The sequence below is a fragment of the Danio aesculapii genome, chromosome 19, assembly GCF_903798145.1.
Source record: "Danio aesculapii chromosome 19, fDanAes4.1, whole genome shotgun sequence".
In the NCBI taxonomy this organism is placed as follows: domain Eukaryota; kingdom Metazoa; phylum Chordata; class Actinopteri; order Cypriniformes; family Danionidae; genus Danio; species Danio aesculapii.
Genome location: NC_079453.1, coordinates 26,272,576 through 26,294,258, shown reverse-complemented (window position 1 = coordinate 26,294,258; position 21,683 = coordinate 26,272,576). Strand labels below are relative to the sequence as shown.

Below are 21,683 nucleotides of genomic sequence, written 5' to 3'. Positions count from 1 at the left end.
TTGGGAGGAGTTTGTATGTGTTTGAAGTTGCTTTCTGTTTCAACTCTTTATTACATCACGCTAAAAAAGGAGTATCATGTTCATGCTGTAAGGTTTATCAATCTGGACAGAATCATGGAGGAGAGCTCCACTTTTCGTTACTCTTTATGGGATTACCTGTTTTCTTTGGTGGGATTGTTATTTTTGCTGCTGGATATAGTAATGGACATCCAAACTGTTGTGTCACTTTATCAGGAGGAAGCTTATGTGTTTATGGGGCTGATGATTTTTTTTCTACTGGGCTCCTCAGTGTTATTACAGGTATTCAGTTGGATCTGGTACTCTGATTCTCTGATTGAGCTCGAAACTGATGTGGAGAAATTTGCAAAGAGAAAGAAATTGATCAAACTATTCCACTTCCTGCAGCTCGGTGTCTACCTCAGGTAAGTGACAGGTCTGCTTATCAGTTGAATACTTCTGTGATAAAGAAGCATGTTGCAATTTATGGCCCCACTTTATATTAGGTGGCCTTATAGGTAGGTTTAAGGGTGAGTTAAAGTGTAAGGGATCGTCAACAGTGTAATTACAAGTGTAATTGTATGTATTCAATCATAAAAACAATGTAAAAACATGCATAACATAAAAAAATTATACTAATGGTTACTTTCAGTGTAAGTACATATTAGTTAAGGCCACCTGATATAAAATGGGACCCAATTTAATAATTGAAGTAAAAGTAGCATTGAATAGTAATGTAAATCATAACAATTTGATTACTTTAATATTTGTGGTTGACTTTAACTTTCACAATATTTACAAACAAACTACATGTCCCATGAACAGCAGCATGGTAGATGAGGAAGAAGAGTATGCTAGAAAGGTAGATCTTTGTTCTTTGTTTGGTAATCTCTTTTTTTTTTCTTCATTATTTTGTTTTCAAAAACGTATATAAACATAGCTAAGCCTTTAAATTGCACTTTAAGCTGAATACTAGAATCTTGAAAAATATCAAGCAAAATATTATGTACTGTACTCATGGCAAAGATAAAACAAAATCAGTTAGAAATTAGTTAGAAATAGAAATTAGTTATTAAAACTACTATGTTTAAAAAAGTCGTTGAAAAAAATCTTCTTTGCGTTAAACAGAAATGTATACAACCAGGGGCGTTGCTAGACATAAAGCTCTATTGGGGCACGTACCCTGACTCCTCATACCTCCTTTTTGCTTCATACAAATAAATCTATCAGGATGCATGCTTAGTAAGATCACCGTCATATTGTTTAAACTTTGGTTTTGTCCACTTGCAAAACAAAAAAGGCTGTTACGCTGGTTTTACAAGGCATGAGCGGCGCGTAACAAGCAGCCTACTTTTTTGGCGCGCATGTTAACTACCGGGATTCTCAGAAGAAGAGCAGCGCGTGCGCGAGGCGCGCGTGTTCTTTGCGCACACGCGGAGATGCGTCAGTTTGCTTTTTGATTAAACACATTGCTTTCACCAGCGTTGGTTCGGTTGCACATAGAGAATAACGTCTTTATTGCGGAATTGCCACTCTTACTAAATAGACTTGCATATGAAGAAATCATATCTCAATGCATTTACTGGGGCACTGGAGATTTTCACTGGGGCACGTGCCCCAGTGAATTGGGTCTAGCGACGCCCCTGTATACAACCTCAAATCAGAAAAAGTTGGGACAGTAAATGGAAAGAAGGAAAAAAAGAAAGAAGTGATTTCTAAATTTACTTTGACTGTTATTTCATTGCAGACAAAACAACAAACATTATTTAATGTGTTCCTCATGTTTTTATTGATGTTTTGGTTCTTTCAAAACATTTTTTAAAAAGTTGGAACAGTTACCACATTGTAATGTTGTCATTCCTTTTCACAACACTTAAAGGATGTTTAGGGACACCAAGTGATGAAGTGTTTCAGGTGTAATTTTGCCTCATTCAAGCCGACGCTTCTGGACACAGTTAACAAAGGGCTTCCTTTTGGCACAGTATAGTTTTAAATAACATTTTTGGAAGTAACTATGTATTGTGGTACTTGACAATGGCTTGCCAAAGTAGTGCTGAGCCCATGTGGTGATATCACTTATAGATGAATGATGATTCTTGATGCAGTGCCGTCTAAATTGCTCCTGTCCCAACTTTTTTTTAGAATGTGTTGCAGGTCTGAAAGAAAGGAAAATATGTATATTTACAATGAAATGAAGCTGACCAGACAAAACATGAATTTTTTTGCGTTCATATTGTCTGCAATGAAATACAAGTCAAAAAAAAATTTTTAAATCAGTACTTTTTTATTTGCATTTTCCATACTGTCCCAACCTTCAGGGCAGGCAGAGAACAGTAGTAAGAGATATCAGGCAGAGGTCGGGGCAGGCAGTAGTACTTAACAGAATAAATAGTCCAGGGGTGCTTTCACAGGTCACCTAAAGCTTTTGTCATGAGCCACAGCTGCGTTCAAAATGGCATAAATGATTTTAAAGTGCACCACGAATGGAGATCGCTAAAACTAAACTGTTGCAGTTAAATCTGAAGCAGAAAATAAATACAGGAGGAACCTTTGAGAGAGAACAACAGGAAGATGAGCGACTCAAGCATTGCTGGTCACAAGTACAAGTGGTGGATAAGGAAGTGCGTCTGCCAGGACCTCACCCTCTCCCATACTTCGTGGTCAGAAAAGGTCTGCTCTATTGTGCTGGACAACAACGGGGGAGGAAATTTTTTTTTTATGTGGTCCCAGAGACGGAGACGGTAAGGGAGCTGGTGCATTCACACCTTCCCCCTGCCCACACGTACCACTCCCCATTATTGAGGTGCCCTTTGAGCGCATTGGGATGGATCTGGTAGGCCTGTTGCCAAAGTGCAACCGAGGCCATGAGCACATCCTGGTTTTCATTGACTAAGCCACCAAATACTCTGAGGCAGTCTCCCTCTGTCAAACCAATGCAAAAGCCATCACTAAGGAACTGTTACTGTTCATCAGCCGAGTGGGGATCACCTTGGAAAATTTGACTAAGTAGGGCACCCTGTTTATGTTCCGGCTGATGGCTGACGTCTAACGACTGCTCCAGGTTAAACAACAAACTGTTGCTTGGCTGCCATCCACGTGGACTGTCAGATGTGGCCCGTGAGGTGTGAAAGCTGCAGCTGGCCGTTCATCGCAGTGTGATAGAGCACAAACGGGACATGAAGGATTGCATCGACTGAGTCATGTCCCTTGTCAAAGAACACCTGGCTGTGTCCCAGCACGCCCGACAACAGCTGTATGACCGACTCGCACAACCATGAGAGTTACAGCCAGGTGATAAAGTTCTCATCCTTGTCCCCACCACCACAGCCAAGTCCTTTCACAGGTTTGGAATGAGGAGGAGCAACCAGTCACATATTCATTCATTCATGTTCTTTTCAGCTTAGTACCTTCTAATCAGGGTTCGCCACAGTGGAATGAACCACCAACTTATCCAGCATATGTTTTATGCAGCAGATGCCCTCCCATATGCAACCTATCACTGGGAACCAGTCACATATATCAGTCAAAAGCTTACGCCTGCAGAGACCAAGTATGCAGTTGCAGAGAAGGAAGCTCTCGCCATCAAATGGGCAGTCCTGGAGCTGTGGTATTACCTTCTCGGCCAGAGCATTAGACTGGTGATGAATCAGTCCCAGGCCAAAGAGATCAATGCCCACTTCAACAGGTGGTTCCTCGTGCTCCAGGACTTTCACTACCGAGTCCAACATTACTCAGGAACATGCGGACAGTCTCTTGCAGATGTGGTCAAGTTGGGCAGGTTTGTCATCTAACAGTTCCCACCCCCATCTTCGCACCTGCCCACAGAAGGATACCCCATTCCAGTACATCGTTTGCATGGGGAGGTGGCGGGTTACTTAAAGGATACTCAGCGTTGTCCTGGAAAGTGCACATTCCCCTCACCTGGAGCAACCACATCAATTGCCAACAGCTGAGAGTAATTCCCCCCACTCTATAAAACAGAAGTATGTGCAACAAAGGGGGAGTTGCTCCTCCACTAACAGCCAGACTAATGGTTTCTATCTTTCTCTGACATTTTTTAAGCTTAGCATAAAGATGATACTGTTTTAGTTGTTGGAGAACTGCTCTGACATATCTGATGTGTTCCTCCTTCTTGGCAGAGTTATCTTCGACAATTTACTGGTTCATGAATTCAGATTCTGGCTGAGATAGGGGAAATATTCTTTGGGTGGTGTTGTGCCTGGCAGAAGTTATATGAAGCAGTCTTAAGAATGGTGCGATGGAAACTGAGTTAAGTGTTGTTTGTTGAATGCCTTCACCATGTTGAATGCCTCCACCATGTGTATTCAGATGGCAGTGTCAGATTCACATTCTGCTGTTGGACTAATTTGATCTGGGTTATTCTGATTGGAAGTTTTATGATATGTGGTAGACACTGTTGTCTACAAGAGGGACTCTACTCTAGTACCTGGCCGCCCCGCCAGGAGATGTGAGGATCGTGTTGACGTAACCAGGGTTAGATTATGGGTTGTTTGTATGGATAAAATAAAAGTGAATTTCCTTATTGTGCTCAGACACATAAATTGATCGCTGCGCTGATATGTTGGATGCTTCCTTTTCCTAGTGGGCATCCGTCTAATGCCTCTACTGCAAGTATAAAATAACACTGAAGCAATGTGAGTTTGATATTTGGACAATTCCCAAGAAAGGAAGTTGCCTGCAGCTCCCAAGACTATGAGTGCTGTACAGGTTATTCAAATTTTGAGGTGAATCATACTGACAGACTTTAGCAAGCTAGATAGATTAGAGGGAGTAGATGGACTCACTGTTTGAGATGGACAAACTAGACAGTTCAACTTGAAATGCCCTGCCCCAGTGTTGAGTGACAGAGTGTTCTGTTAGCAGGTCCCCCTCTGTTCATGCATGAGATGGTTGTAACCCAATTGCATAGGCTCACTCGGGGAAGGTGTTGGAGCCGCTGAATATTTAGGACATGGAGTGCTACAGCCTCTGATGAGGTGATCTATTCGAATAGTTACTTCAGTCAATTCAATAAGATTATCTCCCTCCCTACGACATGCTAATTCTGACTGGAGTTCAGAAGACAAGCCTCTGTAAAACAGTAGTTTTAGAGGATCCTCTGCCTAGCTGGTTTGTGCTGCTAGTGTGTGGAAAGTGAGTGTGTATCCTGCTACTGTGCTTCTCCCCTGAGTGAGCGTCAGTAATGGATCCCCCATGCTCTTGCTGTCGACGGGTTGTTCAAAAACCTCATGAAACTGATTTGGCAAAGACTCAAAGGCAAAGACTATAGGAATTAGGACTTACAGCAGTTTGAAGTCCTGAGCTTAGTGGGATGCTGAGATGTAGTGGAGGAGGATCTGGTTGAGGAGTAGGGGCCATAGCGTGCAAGTGTTGGATGGCTTTGTTAAGTTTCTCGGTCAGTGTGGTTAGTCAGAGATCGGGGCAGGCAGCAATACTTCACAGAATAAATAACAGTCTAGGTCAATACACAAGCAGGCACACAATCAGAAAAACACTTAGAGATGATTCTGTCGTTCATTCATTTTCTTTTCAGCTAAGTCCCTTTGTTAATCTGGGGTCACCACAGGAGAATGAACTGCCAACTTATCCAGCATATGTTTACGCAGCGGATGCCCTTCCAGCTGTAACTCATCACTGGGATACATCCATACACACTCTCATTCACACACATACACTATGGACCTTACCCCATTCACCTATACCACATGTCTTTGGACTATGGGGGAAACCAAAGCACCCGGAGGAAACCCACACAAACACGCAGCGAAATGCCACACAGAAATGCCAACTGACCAGCCGAGACTTGAACCAGCAACCTTCTTGCTGTGAGGCGATTGTGCTACCCACTGCGCCACCATGCAGCCCTTAGAGATGATCACTGTGGCAAATCAAAACTTGAGCAGTGTAAAGCCGCGGTCACAGTAGAGTGAGCATGCGATATTCTGTTGCAACAAAAAGGGGTGGGATTAAGCAAGTTGACATTAAAAAAGTAAGCGATTGCTCCATATTTAAATATTCTGTACAGAGAGGTCATTTTATGATCTTATATTGGTCTCACGCAATCATATGACGTGATTTCGCAGGTTAGAGTTCACCAAGCTTAAACTTTGCTACGCAGCAACATGCTAAACTTTTCGCACAAGCTTGCATTTCTGGTCTGCCGCATTTGCATGCATATGAATAGAAGTCTATGGGGTGAAAAGTGCAGTGTGAACGTGGATTAAAGTACAATGTTATTTACATGGATAATAAGGATCAACTGCTGTTATCAGTCCCAAGCATGAAGGATGACAGGAATTGGAGTTTCTTGTATTTTTACAATCTAGGTGACTGCTCCCTCTGGTGGTTAGAAAAGGAATGCTTGTGTGTGGAATTCACAACAATATGCTGAATAATATCAAATTATGTACAAATAGAGATATTTTTAAACTTCAGAAATTGTTTGTCTCTATTAACCCAAGACTTGACACAAAATGTCCACAAAGTCACTGTAAAAATAATCCAAATGAATCAAGCAGTTTAATCCCACACTTAAAATGCTTAACCTGTAGGAACCAATGAGTTCACTCTTGCATGTCATGCAAAGATGTTTCAGCTTTCACAAGATTTGTTCATTTGCATGTTTCCGAAAATAAATCTTTTTGCCTTTTAAAGCAAAAGGAAATACTGATATTTTTGTGTTTTGCTTTAAAAACAAACTATCAACAATATGGTTGAGTGTGAAAATGGCCTCACTTCTGGTTAAAATGTTGTTAAGTTGCTTTTAATATGTTGCTGAAGTAAAAAGAGGATTTTTTTTTCAGATATGCTGGAGTAATTGAAATGTCCACAAAACATTTTTGTCAGCAGAAAAGAATTTTCAAAGAGAGTGCGTACCTGAAACTTGACTTTCAGATGCTTTGTCTATTTGAGGCATTTGCTGAAAGTGCTCCGCAACTCATACTCATGATGTCTTTAATTCTACAAAGAGGAGAGCTTCAGCTTTTTACAGGTCTGTATAAAAATACTCATATCATATTTCCTATAGGTTCCAAATCTGTTTCGAAGTGTCCCTTTTTTGGATTAAGACCAGCTTAAACTGCGCAATTATTATTAATCCTATATGATTGTAGCGTGTCAGACTGCATGAACATGGCTCCCATGTCACACTGTAAGATCTCAGATGGCATAATGTTAGAATGATTGACAATAAAGATGTGCCAAACACTTAAGAAAACTCACCCAGAGATTGACGTCATCTATCCATGACACTTTCACTATCCCGTGTTCTGAAATGATACATAACAGCAAACATAAACAATCTGTAGCTGTAATTTTGCTTACAGTTTGCCTCAATAATATAAACAGGTAAAAAATAAAACCTGTTTGACATTTTCCCATGGTGGCTTGGAGTTGTCGCCCAGACTGCAACATCCAATTCGACGCTCCTATTCAAGTGAAGTTTCATAACCAATTTCGAGAGGAGCATGTGATATATTGAGCACGTCTGGCCACTCATCTGTAATCAGTAATAATCCAATCAGAGTGATCCTAGTTTTACTATAAATGGATCATTTTCTCCCTATAATGTTTATCTTCGTTTGGAAGAATCCCCCTTCCACCCCTTCTCCTCCTTTCCTCCCTTTTCTAAAAAGGGGGAGCTCTCAAGACCTACCTGATCTTGGATCTCCTGATATGCTTATCGACTGGCGGGACCCCTGGGCTCCATATCTGCTTATTGAATCTGCTTATCGCAGCTGTTGTCACACTGCAGAAAAGTGTCTGAAATCTTCTGACACTACCAGAACTTTATCAGAGAGAAAATCTGATCGGCAATGATCATTACGAAGCTGTTGGTGAACATATCAAACCAACAATCAAAGGTCACAGATTTTAGCCTAGCATTTCAGGAATCTTTTAGGATTTCCCAAATTCGTTTCAGACAACCAAATGTTGGCTGAAATCGCAGTGTGAGCAGGGCTTTATAAAAGGTTTATATTTGTGTTTTGGGAGTCCCCAACAACAGGCAGGCATATATGCAAAGTCACAAGTGTTGCAGACTGCATGAAAGGTCATTTTCAAAAATCCGTTATAGGGGAACTTTTAAATATTAATTGAGTCACATCATTAGTGAATTAGTGAGTCGTTACCTGAATATATGCTCCGATGTGTGTTTCCCAAAAGCAGCGATGATTACAAACTCTGTTGTTATTACATGGATAGTTCACCCTTTTTTTTTTTTTTTGGTGAACTAGCCAAAATGAATATACAGAAGATATACAGAAAATGTTTAAATATCTTTTGACTTCCAAAGTATTTTTTGTTTCTACTATGGATGTCAATTGCTGCTTTTTTCCAGAAGTATACAGAATATTTTGTATTCAACAGAAGAAAGAAATTCATAAACACCACTTGAGTGTAAATGATGAGAAAATGATCATTTTGGGGTGAACTATTCCTTTAACAGTGTGCAATGGAACCTGCAATCACAGTTGGCTAACAATGTTTTTTGGGAAATGCATCCCTGGGCGAATCTTTTGAAACAATGAGTCATTAAGTAGAGACATGCTCTGATTTATCAATCAGTGATTTGTGAACAAGAGTGTCTGATGTATTTACTAAAATCAACTGTGGTTGCAAGTTCTTTCATTGTTGCTCATGTAATATTGTTTACTAACAAGCTCTATTTTACTATTTCAGGATTAAAATTCCTCACATCAGCTGCTTCAATTGCCAATTCTGTTGCCATGTACCACAACGGCATCCGTGCTTTCTTTGATGTAAAATGCTGGACCGCCACTGGTGTCTACTTCCTGTGGAACTTTCTGCTGATCATTCCTCGTGTGGCTGCTCTGGCACTCTTCTGCAGTGTATTCCCGTGCTACATCATTGCTCATTTTCTATCTTTGTGGATGGTGCTGGTTTTGGTGGCCTGGAGACAGAAAACAGATTTCATGAAAAGCAGCAGCTGGCAAGGGCTTTTCAAAGCTACTGTTGGACTCATCTGGTACTTCAGCTGGTTTAATATCTCAAAAAGAAATACAAAGTTAAGGCATGCCATTTATTGTAGCTTCTTGCTGTTAGACATGATGATGCTTCTGGGCTTCTGGAGCTGGAAGGTGACTGAGTATGCAGGCTGCTGGACCTCCTTAAACCAAACTGTAGTTATCCCAACACTACTAGGATTGTATATCAGTGGAATTTTAGTGATGATGATGAACTACAAATGGTTTTATACTAGCTACAAACAGAAAACAGATGAACTCAGTCAAAAAATCAAAGAAGGTTCATTTAAAAAAGGAATTGCATTAGGCTATAGCACTGAGACAGAAACTGTAGATGAAGTTCCTGGAGTTCTCCTGCGAAGTAGAACCATGGCTGCAGATTTCTACTTTTAGTTCTTAATTCAATTTTACAGACATTTCCCTATATTCAGTTGTGTTCCCCTACAATTCATACACTGTTATATATAATGTATTTATTATCATGATGGTCACCATCTCAGGAATAAAGCTGTAAATCCTGCCAGAAGGGCAGCATCATTTTAAAACACTTTTGTACCTTACAGGTGCACATTGGTACCTTAAAGGGACAATGTTGTACCTTTAGTGCACACTTTTGTACGTTAAGGGTACTATGAGGTACACATTTGTACTTGTTCGGTATTAATTTGTAACTTCATATTGTAAGAATGGGTTTTAAACCACAGCTGTAGTTCTGCCGAATGACTAAAGAGTCATGAGTACGTTGGTAAAAAAAATTACATTTCTAGTCAAACCATACTTCTGCAATCTCATACCAAAAATGGAAAGGAGGGAAGTATTAATAGCTATAAATGTGGGAGAGCGGATTGTATTGTATTGCAATATGGAACAGTTAAATGGTGATGTTAAATCAAAAGTAATTCACAAATACTTGATAATGAGACAATTTAATGACAACAACTTGCTATGGTTACAACTGAATTAATTACAAAATAACTGTATAAAAAGATCAAATATGAAAGGATAAAGCATATGATATTAATTGTAACCAGCTTAAATGTAAAATTAAAGTTACCAGAAGTAGAAGGAGAGACACTGGGGGAGAGAGAGAGAGACAAAGAGATCAGGCCCAGAAGTTAGCCTGATTGCAGTAAAGTCAGAGAAGATAGACTCCAGAGGAGGAGAGGAGCAGAGCAGGAAAGCAGACCAGGAAAAGACAGGCCAGGAAAAGAGGCAGAGCAGCGTTTTGTATCTTTCTTGACCATGTGACTAAAGCCAAATGCTGAGACATTCAAACTGACCAATCAACATGTGACCACATCGTAAAACCCCCAAAGTCCACATACCAGGCCCTGATCTTCTCAGTATCTGCCTTTGGAGTCAGTATGAACCTTCTTGAGTCAAAAAGACATGTTTTGCCATATAAACAAAGGCATATGATAATTTAGCCTCTTACAATATTAAAATGTGCACCTTCCCAAAGTGACAGGTGTCTACCTTTATTTTTGAGAGTGTATTTGTCAGAACTGTCTACAGGACAAACACAATTTAAATGGCTGTGAAGGAGTGGGTATCCTGGTAAATGGCTGCTCCAATAGATATATTGTATCTGCGTTTATCCATTCTGTGATATGATTAATAATAAAGAATTGAATAAGTGTTTTCGTTGTATGTGTGTATGTTTCTCTGTTGATTGCATGACTCCATGCTACATTTGATCATTCATGTTCCAAATAGCCTTATGGATGATCTGTTGTGTCTGACTGCATGTTATTAGAACCAGCTGTACATGACGATGGACAGACATATTCCTCTATACAATCTATGAAATATTGGCAAACATATCAAAAAATGTTGCTTCTGTGCCAGGCTTCTCTTCAGATATTTTTCAGGTAGAACGCTTACTGCCATTTAATTTGACGACAAAAGTCCAATACACCAGGTCCAAGTCCAAGACACCAGAACATAATCCAACATGTGATTCGAAAGGTAGGGTTTGAAAGGGTTAAAATTATATCTCTTAGTGAGAGAAAATATTTTGGTATTTCACTGCTTGTGAGTTTCACAACACTTACTGTATTCTGTCATGACTAATCATTCACACACACATGACTTGGGAGGAACTTGTGTGTGTGTCATATTACTTTCTGTTTCAACTCTTTTTAACATCACGGTAAAACAGGAGGATCATGTTCATGCTGTAAGGTTTATCAAACTGGACAGAATCATGGAGGAGAGCTCCACTTTTCGTTACCCTTTATGCGATTACCTGTTTACTTGGATTGGACTGTTTCTTTTCCTGCTGGATATAGCAATAGACATTCGAACTGTTGTGTCACTTTATCAGGAGGAAGCTTATGTGTTTATGGGGCTTATGATTTTTTTTCTACTGGGCTCCTCAGTGTTATTACAGGTATTCAGTTGGATCTGGTATGCTGATTCTCTGATTGAGCTCGAAACTGATGTGGAGAAATTTGCAAAGAGAAATAACTTGATCAAACCATTCCACTTCCTGCAGCTCGGTGTCTACCTTAGGTAAGTGACAGGTCTTTGTATCAGTTGAATACTTCTGTGATAAAGAAGCATGTTGCAATTTATGGCCCCACTTTATATTAGGTGGCCTTATGGGTAGGATTAAGGGTGAGTTAAGGTGTAAGGGATCGTCAACAGTCTAATTACAAATGTAATTACAGATGTAATTACATCCAGCTATTTATTCAATCATAAACACAATGTAAAAACTTGTATTTACACAATAAATACATTGTAACAAATAATTACCTTCAGTGTAAGTACACATTAGATAAGGCCACCTAATATAAAACGGGACCCAATTTATTAATTTATTTGAAAGTAGTAGTGTAAACTTAATAAGTGTAAACTTAATGTAACTGTCAGATTGGTGATAAAGATAAGGTGAGGACTCCAAAATGGAGAAAAGTGGGTTTAAAACAACATTCAAAAACGTCTCAGTGTGAAAAAAAAATTTCCACTTGGTGAGACTAGACTTAGCTAGACAGGTCAAGACAAGCCAAGGCAAAAAGCTCCAAATACAAGGAAGAACAACAAAACAAAAACATAAATAGGATCCAGCCAAAAAACCAACACGGTCACAACAAAGAGACAAGTCAAGGGAGCTCACAATCTGAGCAATCTAGCAATTGTGGACTGTCAGATAAAATGAAAGGAGTACTAGAGATCTGTCTCGAAACTAGGGATGGGTCTCGTTAAGGTTTTTACGGTATTACTACTTTTATCGATACCACTTATCGGTTTGTACTTTAACGGTTCTCTTATCTGTACTTTTTGTAGTGTTTTTTTTATGGAAAAAAACTAAACAAATTAAACAGAATTAACAACACTTTGTTTTATTATTACCTTTTTAATGTAAAATAAAACGAAACCAATAATTGTAAAACAAATAAATTATAATTTTTTCCTGTAAAAGAATGTACAATGGTTTGAAGGAAAATTACTGTTTTTAACATTTTTTCTAGAGAAAAACCAACATGTTTGACTTTTCTGGCAGAAGTCAGGACCTTTCTTGGTTTATTGTGCTCCCTGCAGTTGAAAATACCCTCTTTAAGTTGCAAAATGCAGTTAAATGAGATGATGCTTATGATTTTTTATTAACGCATTCACATGAATGAGTTAACAGCGTTTTGGGAGTTAACTGTGTTTTTAATACAGTTTTGGAGCATCTTGCAATGTAAAAATAAGCTTTCTTAATAAGGATAGTTTATTAGGCTATTCGTTTTCTATGTTTGTAAATACAGCTGATGTAAAACATATTTAATGTTTAAGATTTATGTAGGCTACTGCAGAAAAAAATACTGTTTTCATTGTAACCGAATGTGTGTGTGTTTATTTAACTATTAATATTATACTAATTTAGGTGATTGACTGCTGGCATAAGAATGTGATTATGCCTAGTTCACACTGCAGGATTTTAAGCCAGATTTGAGCTCGATTTGGAAGTTAACGAGCTCGCCGACAGATCGGGCTGTGATCGGGAAGAAATTTGCGGGTGCATGGCGCTCGGCAGTCTTTATGTGTGAACTACTGAATTATATTTAGGATATTTAGGATGTTAGTTTTATTTCAAAGAGTTATTAAATTACAAAAATTAAAAACTGATGCATCAGCTGATTGACGATGTTTTTAAATACTTCCTTGAAAGCTTGAAACGCTGTCAGTGATGTCATCAGCACACAAGCAGCCAATAGTGTTCAGTTTTTTCTGACAACTCCTCCCTCAACATTTCATTGGCTGTGGTTTGGTAGCTGGACTGAGCTGTTGGGGAACTAGCTGTTGTCAGATCTTGTAGTGTGCAATCCCCCTCTTATGGATCATTTACGTAGTGTGAAGGCCACAGCGATAAAAGGACACAAAATCAAGTCATGTAGTGTGAACAGCACAGCAATCTGCCGATGTTTAAAATCCTGTAGTGTTCGAAGCTAAGGGAAGAGTCGGGGAATCTGTCGCGCTCATCACCCCAGTAGAGTGCAGTAGAGTGGATCAGTAGTCTTGTCATTGTAAGAAAGCCGTCAGGAAACCTAAGGATCTGCATAGACTCAATACCACTCAACAGGGCTCTAAAAAGTTGTCATTTCCCATTGCCGACAATAGATGTCAAAAGCAAAAGTTTTCACTGTGTGTGACGTTAAAAATGGATTTTTAATCCATTGAGGGGCATTAGTCCAGCACCAGAGGTGTTTCAGAGACAACTCAGTCAAGCTCTGGAAGGATTGCAAGATATTTATGTCATTGCTGATGACATTCTAATCACTGGTGAGGGTGACACCCTGGAAAGCGCAAACCACAATCATGACAAAAAACTGAGGGCATTGTTGAACAGGTGTGGAGCACGAAACATCAAACTGAATGTAGAAAAGCTTAAACTGAAAAGAAGTGAGGTTCCATATATCGGGCATTTGCTTACCACAGATGGGCTCAGGGTGGATACTAAGAAAGCAAGAGCAAGCAAAGATATGCCACGTCCAGTTGACATCAAGGGTGTTCAGAGGCTGCTGGGCATGGTAAACTACCTGTCAAAATTCTGTGATCACTTATCAGATGGATGTGAGGTTAAGGCAGCTAACTCACAAGGATATTATGTGGGACTGGTCTGACGTGCATGAGGAAGCCTTTAGAAAGCTTAAAAATGCCATCACAAGAGCGCCACTCCTCAAATATTATAATCCAGAAGAACCACTGACACTGCAGTGCGACGCATCAGTGACTGGGTTAGGGGCAGCTCTACTGCAGTAGGGAGTGCCAGTAGCTTATGGAAGCGGAGCACTGACTCCAACCTAGAGAGGTTATGCCCAAATAGAGAAAGAATGCTTGGCCATAGTTTTCAGAAGGAAAAATTTCATCAGTATACGTATGGACGAAAGCTTACAGTACATTCTGACCATAAAACACTGGAAACTATAATACGGAATCCTCTGCTTAATACCCCAAAATGTCTGCAAAGAATGTTACTTAGACTTCAGAGATATGTAATTGAGACTACATACATTCCAGGGAAGGACATGTTGCTCGCTGACACACTGAGCCATGCGTACCTACCTGAACATGCATCAAAGAGCTCAGTAGAAATGGAGATTAAGAGCATAAACATGGTCCACCACTTACCCATGGAAGAAGAAAGACTCAAAGCTATCAAGGAGGAAACAAGTAAAGACAGAAAGTTGCAGTCCCTAATTGAAGTGATCAAAGAAGTTTGGCCAAGGGACAAGAAAGACCTGCCGAGTGACATTGCACACTATCACTCTTTCCAAGAAGAACGGAGTACATAAGGTGGAGTTGTTTTCGGAAAAGAGAGAGTAATAATCCCTGACAAACTCAGAGGTGACATTGTTTAACCCATTCGCTCTTCACATTTGGGCATAGAGGGATTTCTAAGAAGGGCAAGAGAATGTGTTTACTGGCTGGGGATGAATGACCACATAAAGACGCTTGTAGAAAAGTCAGATTTATGCAGGTTTATGGATGCAAAGCAGCTAAATGAGACTCTAGCAACCTATGGTCTAAGGTAGGAACAGATATATTTACGTTAGACAACAGAAACTACCTCATTACCATTGATTACCTTTCTAATTTCAGGGAACTTGACTACTTACCCGACACAAAATCATCCACGGTTATCCATAAGTTGAAAGCTCACTTCGCGAGACACGGGGTCCCAGATGTTGTTATCTCGGATAATGGCCCACAATATGTCTCAGAGAATTTCAAAAGGTTTAGTAGACAGTCTGAATTCAAGCATAGGACATCATCACCAGGTTACCCACGGTATAGCGGAATCAGCAGTAAAGACTGCAAAAAGACTGCTGAGAAAAGCAAAAGCTGATGGAAAGGATCCTTACCTTGTTATGCTTGATCATAGAAACACACCATCACAAGCGATCAAAGCAAGTCCAGCACAACGGTTGTTCACCAAAACTTTGATGCCAATGCACAACAACCTGCTACAACCAAAGGTAGTATACACACAACAAGCACAGATTGAGAAATTGCCAAGCTACATACTACAACAAACATGCAAAGGATTTAGTTACACTAAAAGAGGGTGACAGAGTCCATGTTCAGCCAGGAGAGCATAACAAAACATGGAGGAAAGCAACAAGATCTTATGATATCCAGTTTGAGTCAGGAAACTTTCTGAGAAGAAACAGGAGACATCTAAAGACAGAGTCACAAGTGCACAAAGCACAAAGTCTAGAGATGGACAAAAGGACCCAACAACAGGGTTGAACAAACTTAAAGACACTCCTGTTGTCACTGTTACAAGGTTTGAAAGAAAAGGGGTTTACCCCAATATCTTAAGGACTATCCTCAGTAAGGCATGACAGAAAAAACTAACCAAACAACACTTTGTTTTGGTATGACTTTATTGAAATGTTGTTTATGTTAAGGATACCTACGTACTAGATTTACAGTTAATGTTGAGACATGAAGATCTTGTGTAATGTTTAAATACCTCAAAGTAAATGGGAACATATATGTGCTATTTTCAATGTTCTAACAGTTAATTGAATTCTCATAATAATAAGTTAGCCAGAGAAAAAAAAGAGAGAGGATGTTAGGATGGTTGTTGCAGTATGGATTGTATTGTGTGTAACACAAGTTGTTGATAACCAGTGTGTGCAGCTGGAGAGTATTGATCAAATGTGATGTGTTAATAAACAAAGTTACGCAACTATAACACCGTTAACCGTTCATTCTATTTGGAATAGAGAATAGAATGAAACAGTAATGCCTGTTTCACACAGCAAGCAAAGCAGTGCGTGAGCAACACGTGCGCAGCGCATATGGAGAGCAGAAGCAGCACGCATGCCTTATACACCGACTGCGTCTGCAGCGCGCAGTTCATCGCAAGCTGCTGCACAAATCAATCTATCTCTGTCTATTCCATCTAGTTACCTATCTCTCTCTATATACAAATACACTTTTTAAAAACTTTTCATCTGCACCTAGTCCCGTGGCAACTTCCTCCTATGCTGTTTCCTTAACCTGCAAGTCTTTATTTTACAAAGCATATAGATCACACAGTACTGTATGCTTCTCAAGCTCAATGAGGAGTGTCATTTATGTCTGGTGCACTCAGAAGACAATCGCCTTTGATATCATGTCACTTTGTTTTTGATTGTCAGGATGTTGTAAGCCTAGTTATAGTAATATTTAAACAATATAGCTATAGTGATATTTATACATGATCAAACTAGTGTTACTTTCTCCGTTTCAGTGATGTCCAGTGGCAGAGTAACAGCAGTAATTCATGCTCGTGCAAAGGATTTATACTTATTTTCGTGTTGTCAGGTTCACAGTGCAAACAGCGAGCTCACATCATCCAGCATGCGTGTCAAACTACACTACGCACAATACACTTCGCTATGGACTACAACTCCCGTAAATAGCAGTCTTAAAGTGGCCACTACTAATTAAATTTCCCCTCTCCTGCAACACCAGTGAGCAACTTAAACAAAACTGATACTCAAATAGTTTTACATTTAGTTTTGTAGTTTGTGCCTAAATAAATATTTTTTGCAGTTTTTAATCGTTTAAGTTCATTTGATTGACTATATATAAATCAGTAGATATTATTGATGCATTTATTGGGTAAAATTGCTACATTTTACAGTCATTCAGTGTGTTTTGGTCATTATCAATGCTGTCTTTTGTCACTTTAATTGAGCGTGAGCAGCATGGCAAAAATAGACCCAGCGGCAAAACTATCGCGGCACTGCTGCTTCAGTGACCCTCATGCCTCGCGCTGCTTCTGCGTGCGGTATGAAAGCTCTAATCTGTTAGCATGTATGCCAAAAAAAATGCTGTTCGCGCTCTGCTTATGCTTGCGGTGTAAAACAGGCTTAAGTGCTCCTTCCAGGATGTGCAAATGTGGCGGTTGTCAGCCGCATGTATCTGTGTGAAGCAACAAACAAGCATTAGTCTTTCTCACTGTGAAGTTCAAGCTCAAATACCTCTTCCTTTTCCTCAGCTTATAAAGAGCAGTCCTCCTGATATTTTAATTAATATTCAGATTTGTTTGTCTCTATTTACCCAAGACTGATTATTCAAAATGTCCATAATGTCTATGGATAATTCAAATGAATAAAGCAGTTTAACCCCACACTTAAAATGCTTAACCTGTAGGAACCAATAAGGTTCACTCTTGCCTGTCATGCAAAGACGTTTCCGCTTTCACAAGACCGAGGTTTGTTCATTTGCATGTTTCAGAAAAGAAATCTTTTTGCACTTTAAAGCAAAATGAAATACTGACATATTTGAGTTTTGTTTTAAAAAACAAACTAATAACAAATATGATTGAGAACTGGTGTGAAAACGGCCTAACTGCTGGTTAAAATGTTAAATTGTTTTTAAATGTTGCTGAAGTAAACAGAGGATTTTTTTTCACAGATATGCTGCAGTTATTGAAATGTCCGCAAAACAATTTATTAAGCAGGAAATTATTTTCAAAGAGAGTGCATACCTGAAGCTTGACTTTCAGTTGCTTGGTCTATTTGAGACGTTTTCTGAAAGTGCTCCACAACTCATCCTCATGACGACTTTAATGCTACAAAGAGGAGAGCTTCAGCTTTTCACAGGTCTGTCTCAAAATACTTTCATATCATTTTTTCTTTAGGTTTCTGAATCTCTTAAAGTGTCCCGATTATGCATTAATCCCAGCTCACACTGTGCGATTTTTATTCATTTGAAACAATAGCAGCATGTCAGACTGCATGAACATGGCTCCTATGTCACAATGTAAGACTTCAGTTGTCATAATGTCAGACTGAACGACAATAAAGACACGCCAAACACTGAAGAAAACTCACCTAGAGATTGATGTCATCCATCAATGACACATTCACTACTTGCACCGTTCTGAAATGCATTCTTGCCAACACTCCCGTTTTTTCCCGGGAGTCTCCCATATTTTAGACCCATCTCCCGTTTTGTTCTGTCTCCCAGAAAACTCCCGGAATTTAACCACTGCTTCAAACACTTTTCGTAATTTCCAGCAGCATGCCACCCTTCCGCCTCAACATACCCCCCCTGCCTCCTGGAATTTCAGAGTCAAATGTTGGCAAGTATGCTAAAATGATACCTCACAGCATAATCAATCTAGCTGTAGTTTGCTTACAGCATGCCTGAATAATAAAACCAGGTTAAAAAAACCTGTTTTGACATTTCCCCGTTTTGGATTGAAGTTGTTGTGCGGACTGCGCCATCAGATTCAGGGTTCCTATAGGTTCTTGGAATGCTGCTTGTCGCACACAACTGGAGTGCTGGGAAAAAAAAACCTTAAAAATGAACGGCCGTTTAATTACAGGAATTTACCGTAGAATAACGGACGTTAAATTTCTGGTAAATTTCTGTAATTTAACGCCTGTTACGTCAGCTCACCCCAGCTGCCAAAAAAATAAACATAAAATTACAGATTATTTTTTACAGTGCAGCTGTTGTCACACTGCAGGAAAGAGTGTGAAATCATTTGAAACTATCAGAACTTTATCAGAGAGAAAATCTGATGACATTGGTCATTAAGTAGCTATTGGTCAAACCAACAATCAAAGATAACAGATTTTAGTCTAGGATTTCAGGAGTCTTTAAGCTTTTCCCAAATTTTCTTAAGACAATCAAAGCTTGGCTGAAATCGAACAGTGTGAGCAGGGCTTTATAAAAGGTTTATATGTGTGTTTTGGGAGTCCCCAATAACAGGTTGATATACATGCAAAGTCACAAGTGTTGCAGACTGCATGAAAGGTCATTTTCAAAAATCCATGTTAGGAGCACCTTAAAATGTGAATTAAGTCACATTATTATTTACATTATAACTCGTTTGAATTAGTGGATCGTTACCTGAAGATATGCTCCGTCGTTTGTTTCCCAAAAGCAGCGATGGTTACAAGCTTTGATGTTAATAAGAGATAATTTACCCAGAAATAAAAATTTTTTTTGGTGAACTAGCCAAAAAATAATATACAGAATATGTACTGAAGAAAGCTTTGAAATCTTGAATTCTTTTCCCAACAGTATTTAGAACATTTTGTATTTAACAGAACAAAATCTATAATTGTTTAACACCACTTGAGTGTGAGTAAATGGTGAGAAATATATTAGTTTTTGGTGAAGCATCCCAGTAAGTATGCAATGGAACCTGCAAACATAGCAGGCTAACAATGTTTTTTGGGGGGGTGGGGGGGTGGGGGGGGGGGGGGGGGATGCACCCCATGCACCCCTGACCGAATCTTTTGAAACAATAAGTCATTAAGCAGAGACATGCTCCGACTGGATCATTTATCAATCAGTGATTTGTGAAAAAGAGTGTCTGATGTATTTACTAAAATCAACTGTGGTTGCAAGTTCTTTCATTGTTGCTCATGTTATATTGTTTATTATTAACAAGCTCTATTTTACTATTTCAGGATTAAAATTCCTCACATCAGCTGCTTCAATTGCCTGTACGCTTGCCATGTACCACAACGGCATCCGTGCTTTTTTTGATGTAAAATGCTGGACCGCCACTGGTGTCTATTTGTTGTGGAACTTTCTGCTGATCATTCCTCGTGTGGCCGCTGTGGCACTCTTCTGCAGTGTATTCCCGTGCTACATCATTGCTCATTTTCTATCTTTGTGGATGGTGCTGGTTTTGGTGGCCTGGAGACAGAAAACAGATTTCATGAAAAGCAGCAGCTGGCAATGGCTTTTCAAAGCTACTGTTGGATTCATCTGGTACTTCAGCTGGTTTAATATCTCAGAAAGGAATACAAAGTTAAAGCATGCCATTTATTGTAGCTTCTTGCTATTAGACATAATAATGCTTCTGGGCTTCTGGAGCTGGAAGGTGACTGAGTATGCAGGCTGCTGGACCTCCTTAAACCAAACTGTAGTTATCCCAACACTACTAGGATTGTATATCATTGGAATTTTAGTGATGATGATGAACTACAAATGGTTTTATACTAGCTACAAAAAGGAAACAGATGAACTAAGTAAAAAGATCAAAGAAGGTTCATTTAAAAAAGCAATTGCATTAGGCTATAGCATTAAGACAGTAACTGTAGATAAAGTTCCTGGAGTTCTCCTCCGAAGTAGAACCATGGCTGCAGATTTCTATTTTTAGTTCTAAAATCAACTTTACAAACACTTCCTTTATCCAGTTGTGTTCCCCCATTATTCTTAAACTGTTTTATACAATGTACTTATTTTCATAGGTATTAGTGCACTTTAAATGTCCAGAATTATTACTGATAGTGTATATCTCAGAATTGACTACAGGTCAAATATAATGTAAATGGCTGTGAAGGAGTGGTATCCTGATCAATGGCAGCTCCCTATATATATATATATATATATATATATATATATATATATATATATATATATATATATATATATATATATATATATATATATATATATATATTACAGGTGTAACGGTTCACAAAAATCACGGTTCGGTTCGACACGACACAGTGGTGTCACAGTTCGGTATGTTTTCGATACAGTAAAAAAAGAAAAAAGCCAGAGGATTTCTCTGATTTAAATTTTTTAAATGTATTTAAACTAACATCATAAAAGTATGATCTTGTTTATTTTCTTTTACTTTAAACAGTGATAGAGCTATACGTCCGGGGTTTCTGCTTAGCAGCAAATAAAACAAATCCTTCTTTATATTCAAAACCAAAAAGCTGCTTATAAAAAATAAATATAATATTGTAGTAGTTAAACAAATAAAAAGAAAAGAACTATTTAGTTTTCATATGGAACTCAGTTTCAATATATTTTTAAGTATTTTTTTTATTTTCAGAAAGATGAATGTCCACCTTTTCTTCAGACAGCACAGATCTGCTTGATTTGACTGTCGCCAGCCATTTTAGTGGATCTGAAAGCAGGAATTATATGACTAAAATGGCCTTATGAAGGAATAATGTAACGGGGCTCTATTACATTTAACATTTTCTTAAAACCTGAAATTTTCACTACCGTTTAAGGTCTCTCATATCCACATCTATAAATGTACTGATCGCCTCGGTGATTTGTTTTGCCCTGTTGGAATCTGTAGGAATTGCTTGTCTGAATGCTGTTCCCGTTCCAGATTCCGTGATGTCAGTGTAAATGAGTTGATATGCTCAAATATTTCTGCTAAAATTGCTTACTGTCATAGCAGGTGTCATTGCTTTTTTTCAC

General features: G+C 38.9%; 2 protein-coding genes across 2 annotated transcripts; both read left to right on the top strand.

The window, feature by feature from the left end:
• Window positions 1-32: 32 nt before the first annotated feature.
• LOC130247249 (XK-related protein 8-like) lies at window positions 33-10,635 on the top strand. The gene is made up of 3 exons (XM_056480478.1): window positions 33-422; window positions 6,822-7,009; window positions 8,698-10,635. Exons 1-3 carry the CDS (start codon window positions 115-117, stop codon window positions 9,393-9,395), a joined length of 1,194 nt encoding a protein of 397 aa, XP_056336453.1. The 5' UTR covers window positions 33-114; the 3' UTR covers window positions 9,396-10,635.
• A 505-nt stretch (window positions 10,636-11,140) lies between these two features.
• LOC130246199 (XK-related protein 8-like) lies at window positions 11,141-20,821 on the top strand. Its single transcript, XM_056479076.1, has 3 exons — window positions 11,141-11,516; window positions 17,907-18,094; window positions 19,919-20,821. Exons 1-3 carry the CDS (start codon window positions 11,209-11,211, stop codon window positions 20,614-20,616), a joined length of 1,194 nt encoding a protein of 397 aa, XP_056335051.1. The 5' UTR covers window positions 11,141-11,208; the 3' UTR covers window positions 20,617-20,821.
• Window positions 20,822-21,683: the final 862 nt, after the last annotated feature.

Coding starts and splice junctions, on each gene's coding strand:
- LOC130247249 (XM_056480478.1), top strand. CDS start 115: ATGGAGGAGAGCTCCACTTTTCGTTACTCTTTATGGGATTACCTGTTT. Junction 423..6,821: donor CAGCTCGGTGTCTACCTCAG/GTAAGTGACAGG, acceptor TTTTTTTTTCAG/ATATGCTGGAGTAATTGAAA. Junction 7,010..8,697: donor AGAGCTTCAGCTTTTTACAG/GTCTGTATAAAA, acceptor TTACTATTTCAG/GATTAAAATTCCTCACATCA.
- LOC130246199 (XM_056479076.1), top strand. CDS start 11,209: ATGGAGGAGAGCTCCACTTTTCGTTACCCTTTATGCGATTACCTGTTT. Junction 11,517..17,906: donor CAGCTCGGTGTCTACCTTAG/GTAAGTGACAGG, acceptor TTTTTTTCACAG/ATATGCTGCAGTTATTGAAA. Junction 18,095..19,918: donor AGAGCTTCAGCTTTTCACAG/GTCTGTCTCAAA, acceptor TTACTATTTCAG/GATTAAAATTCCTCACATCA.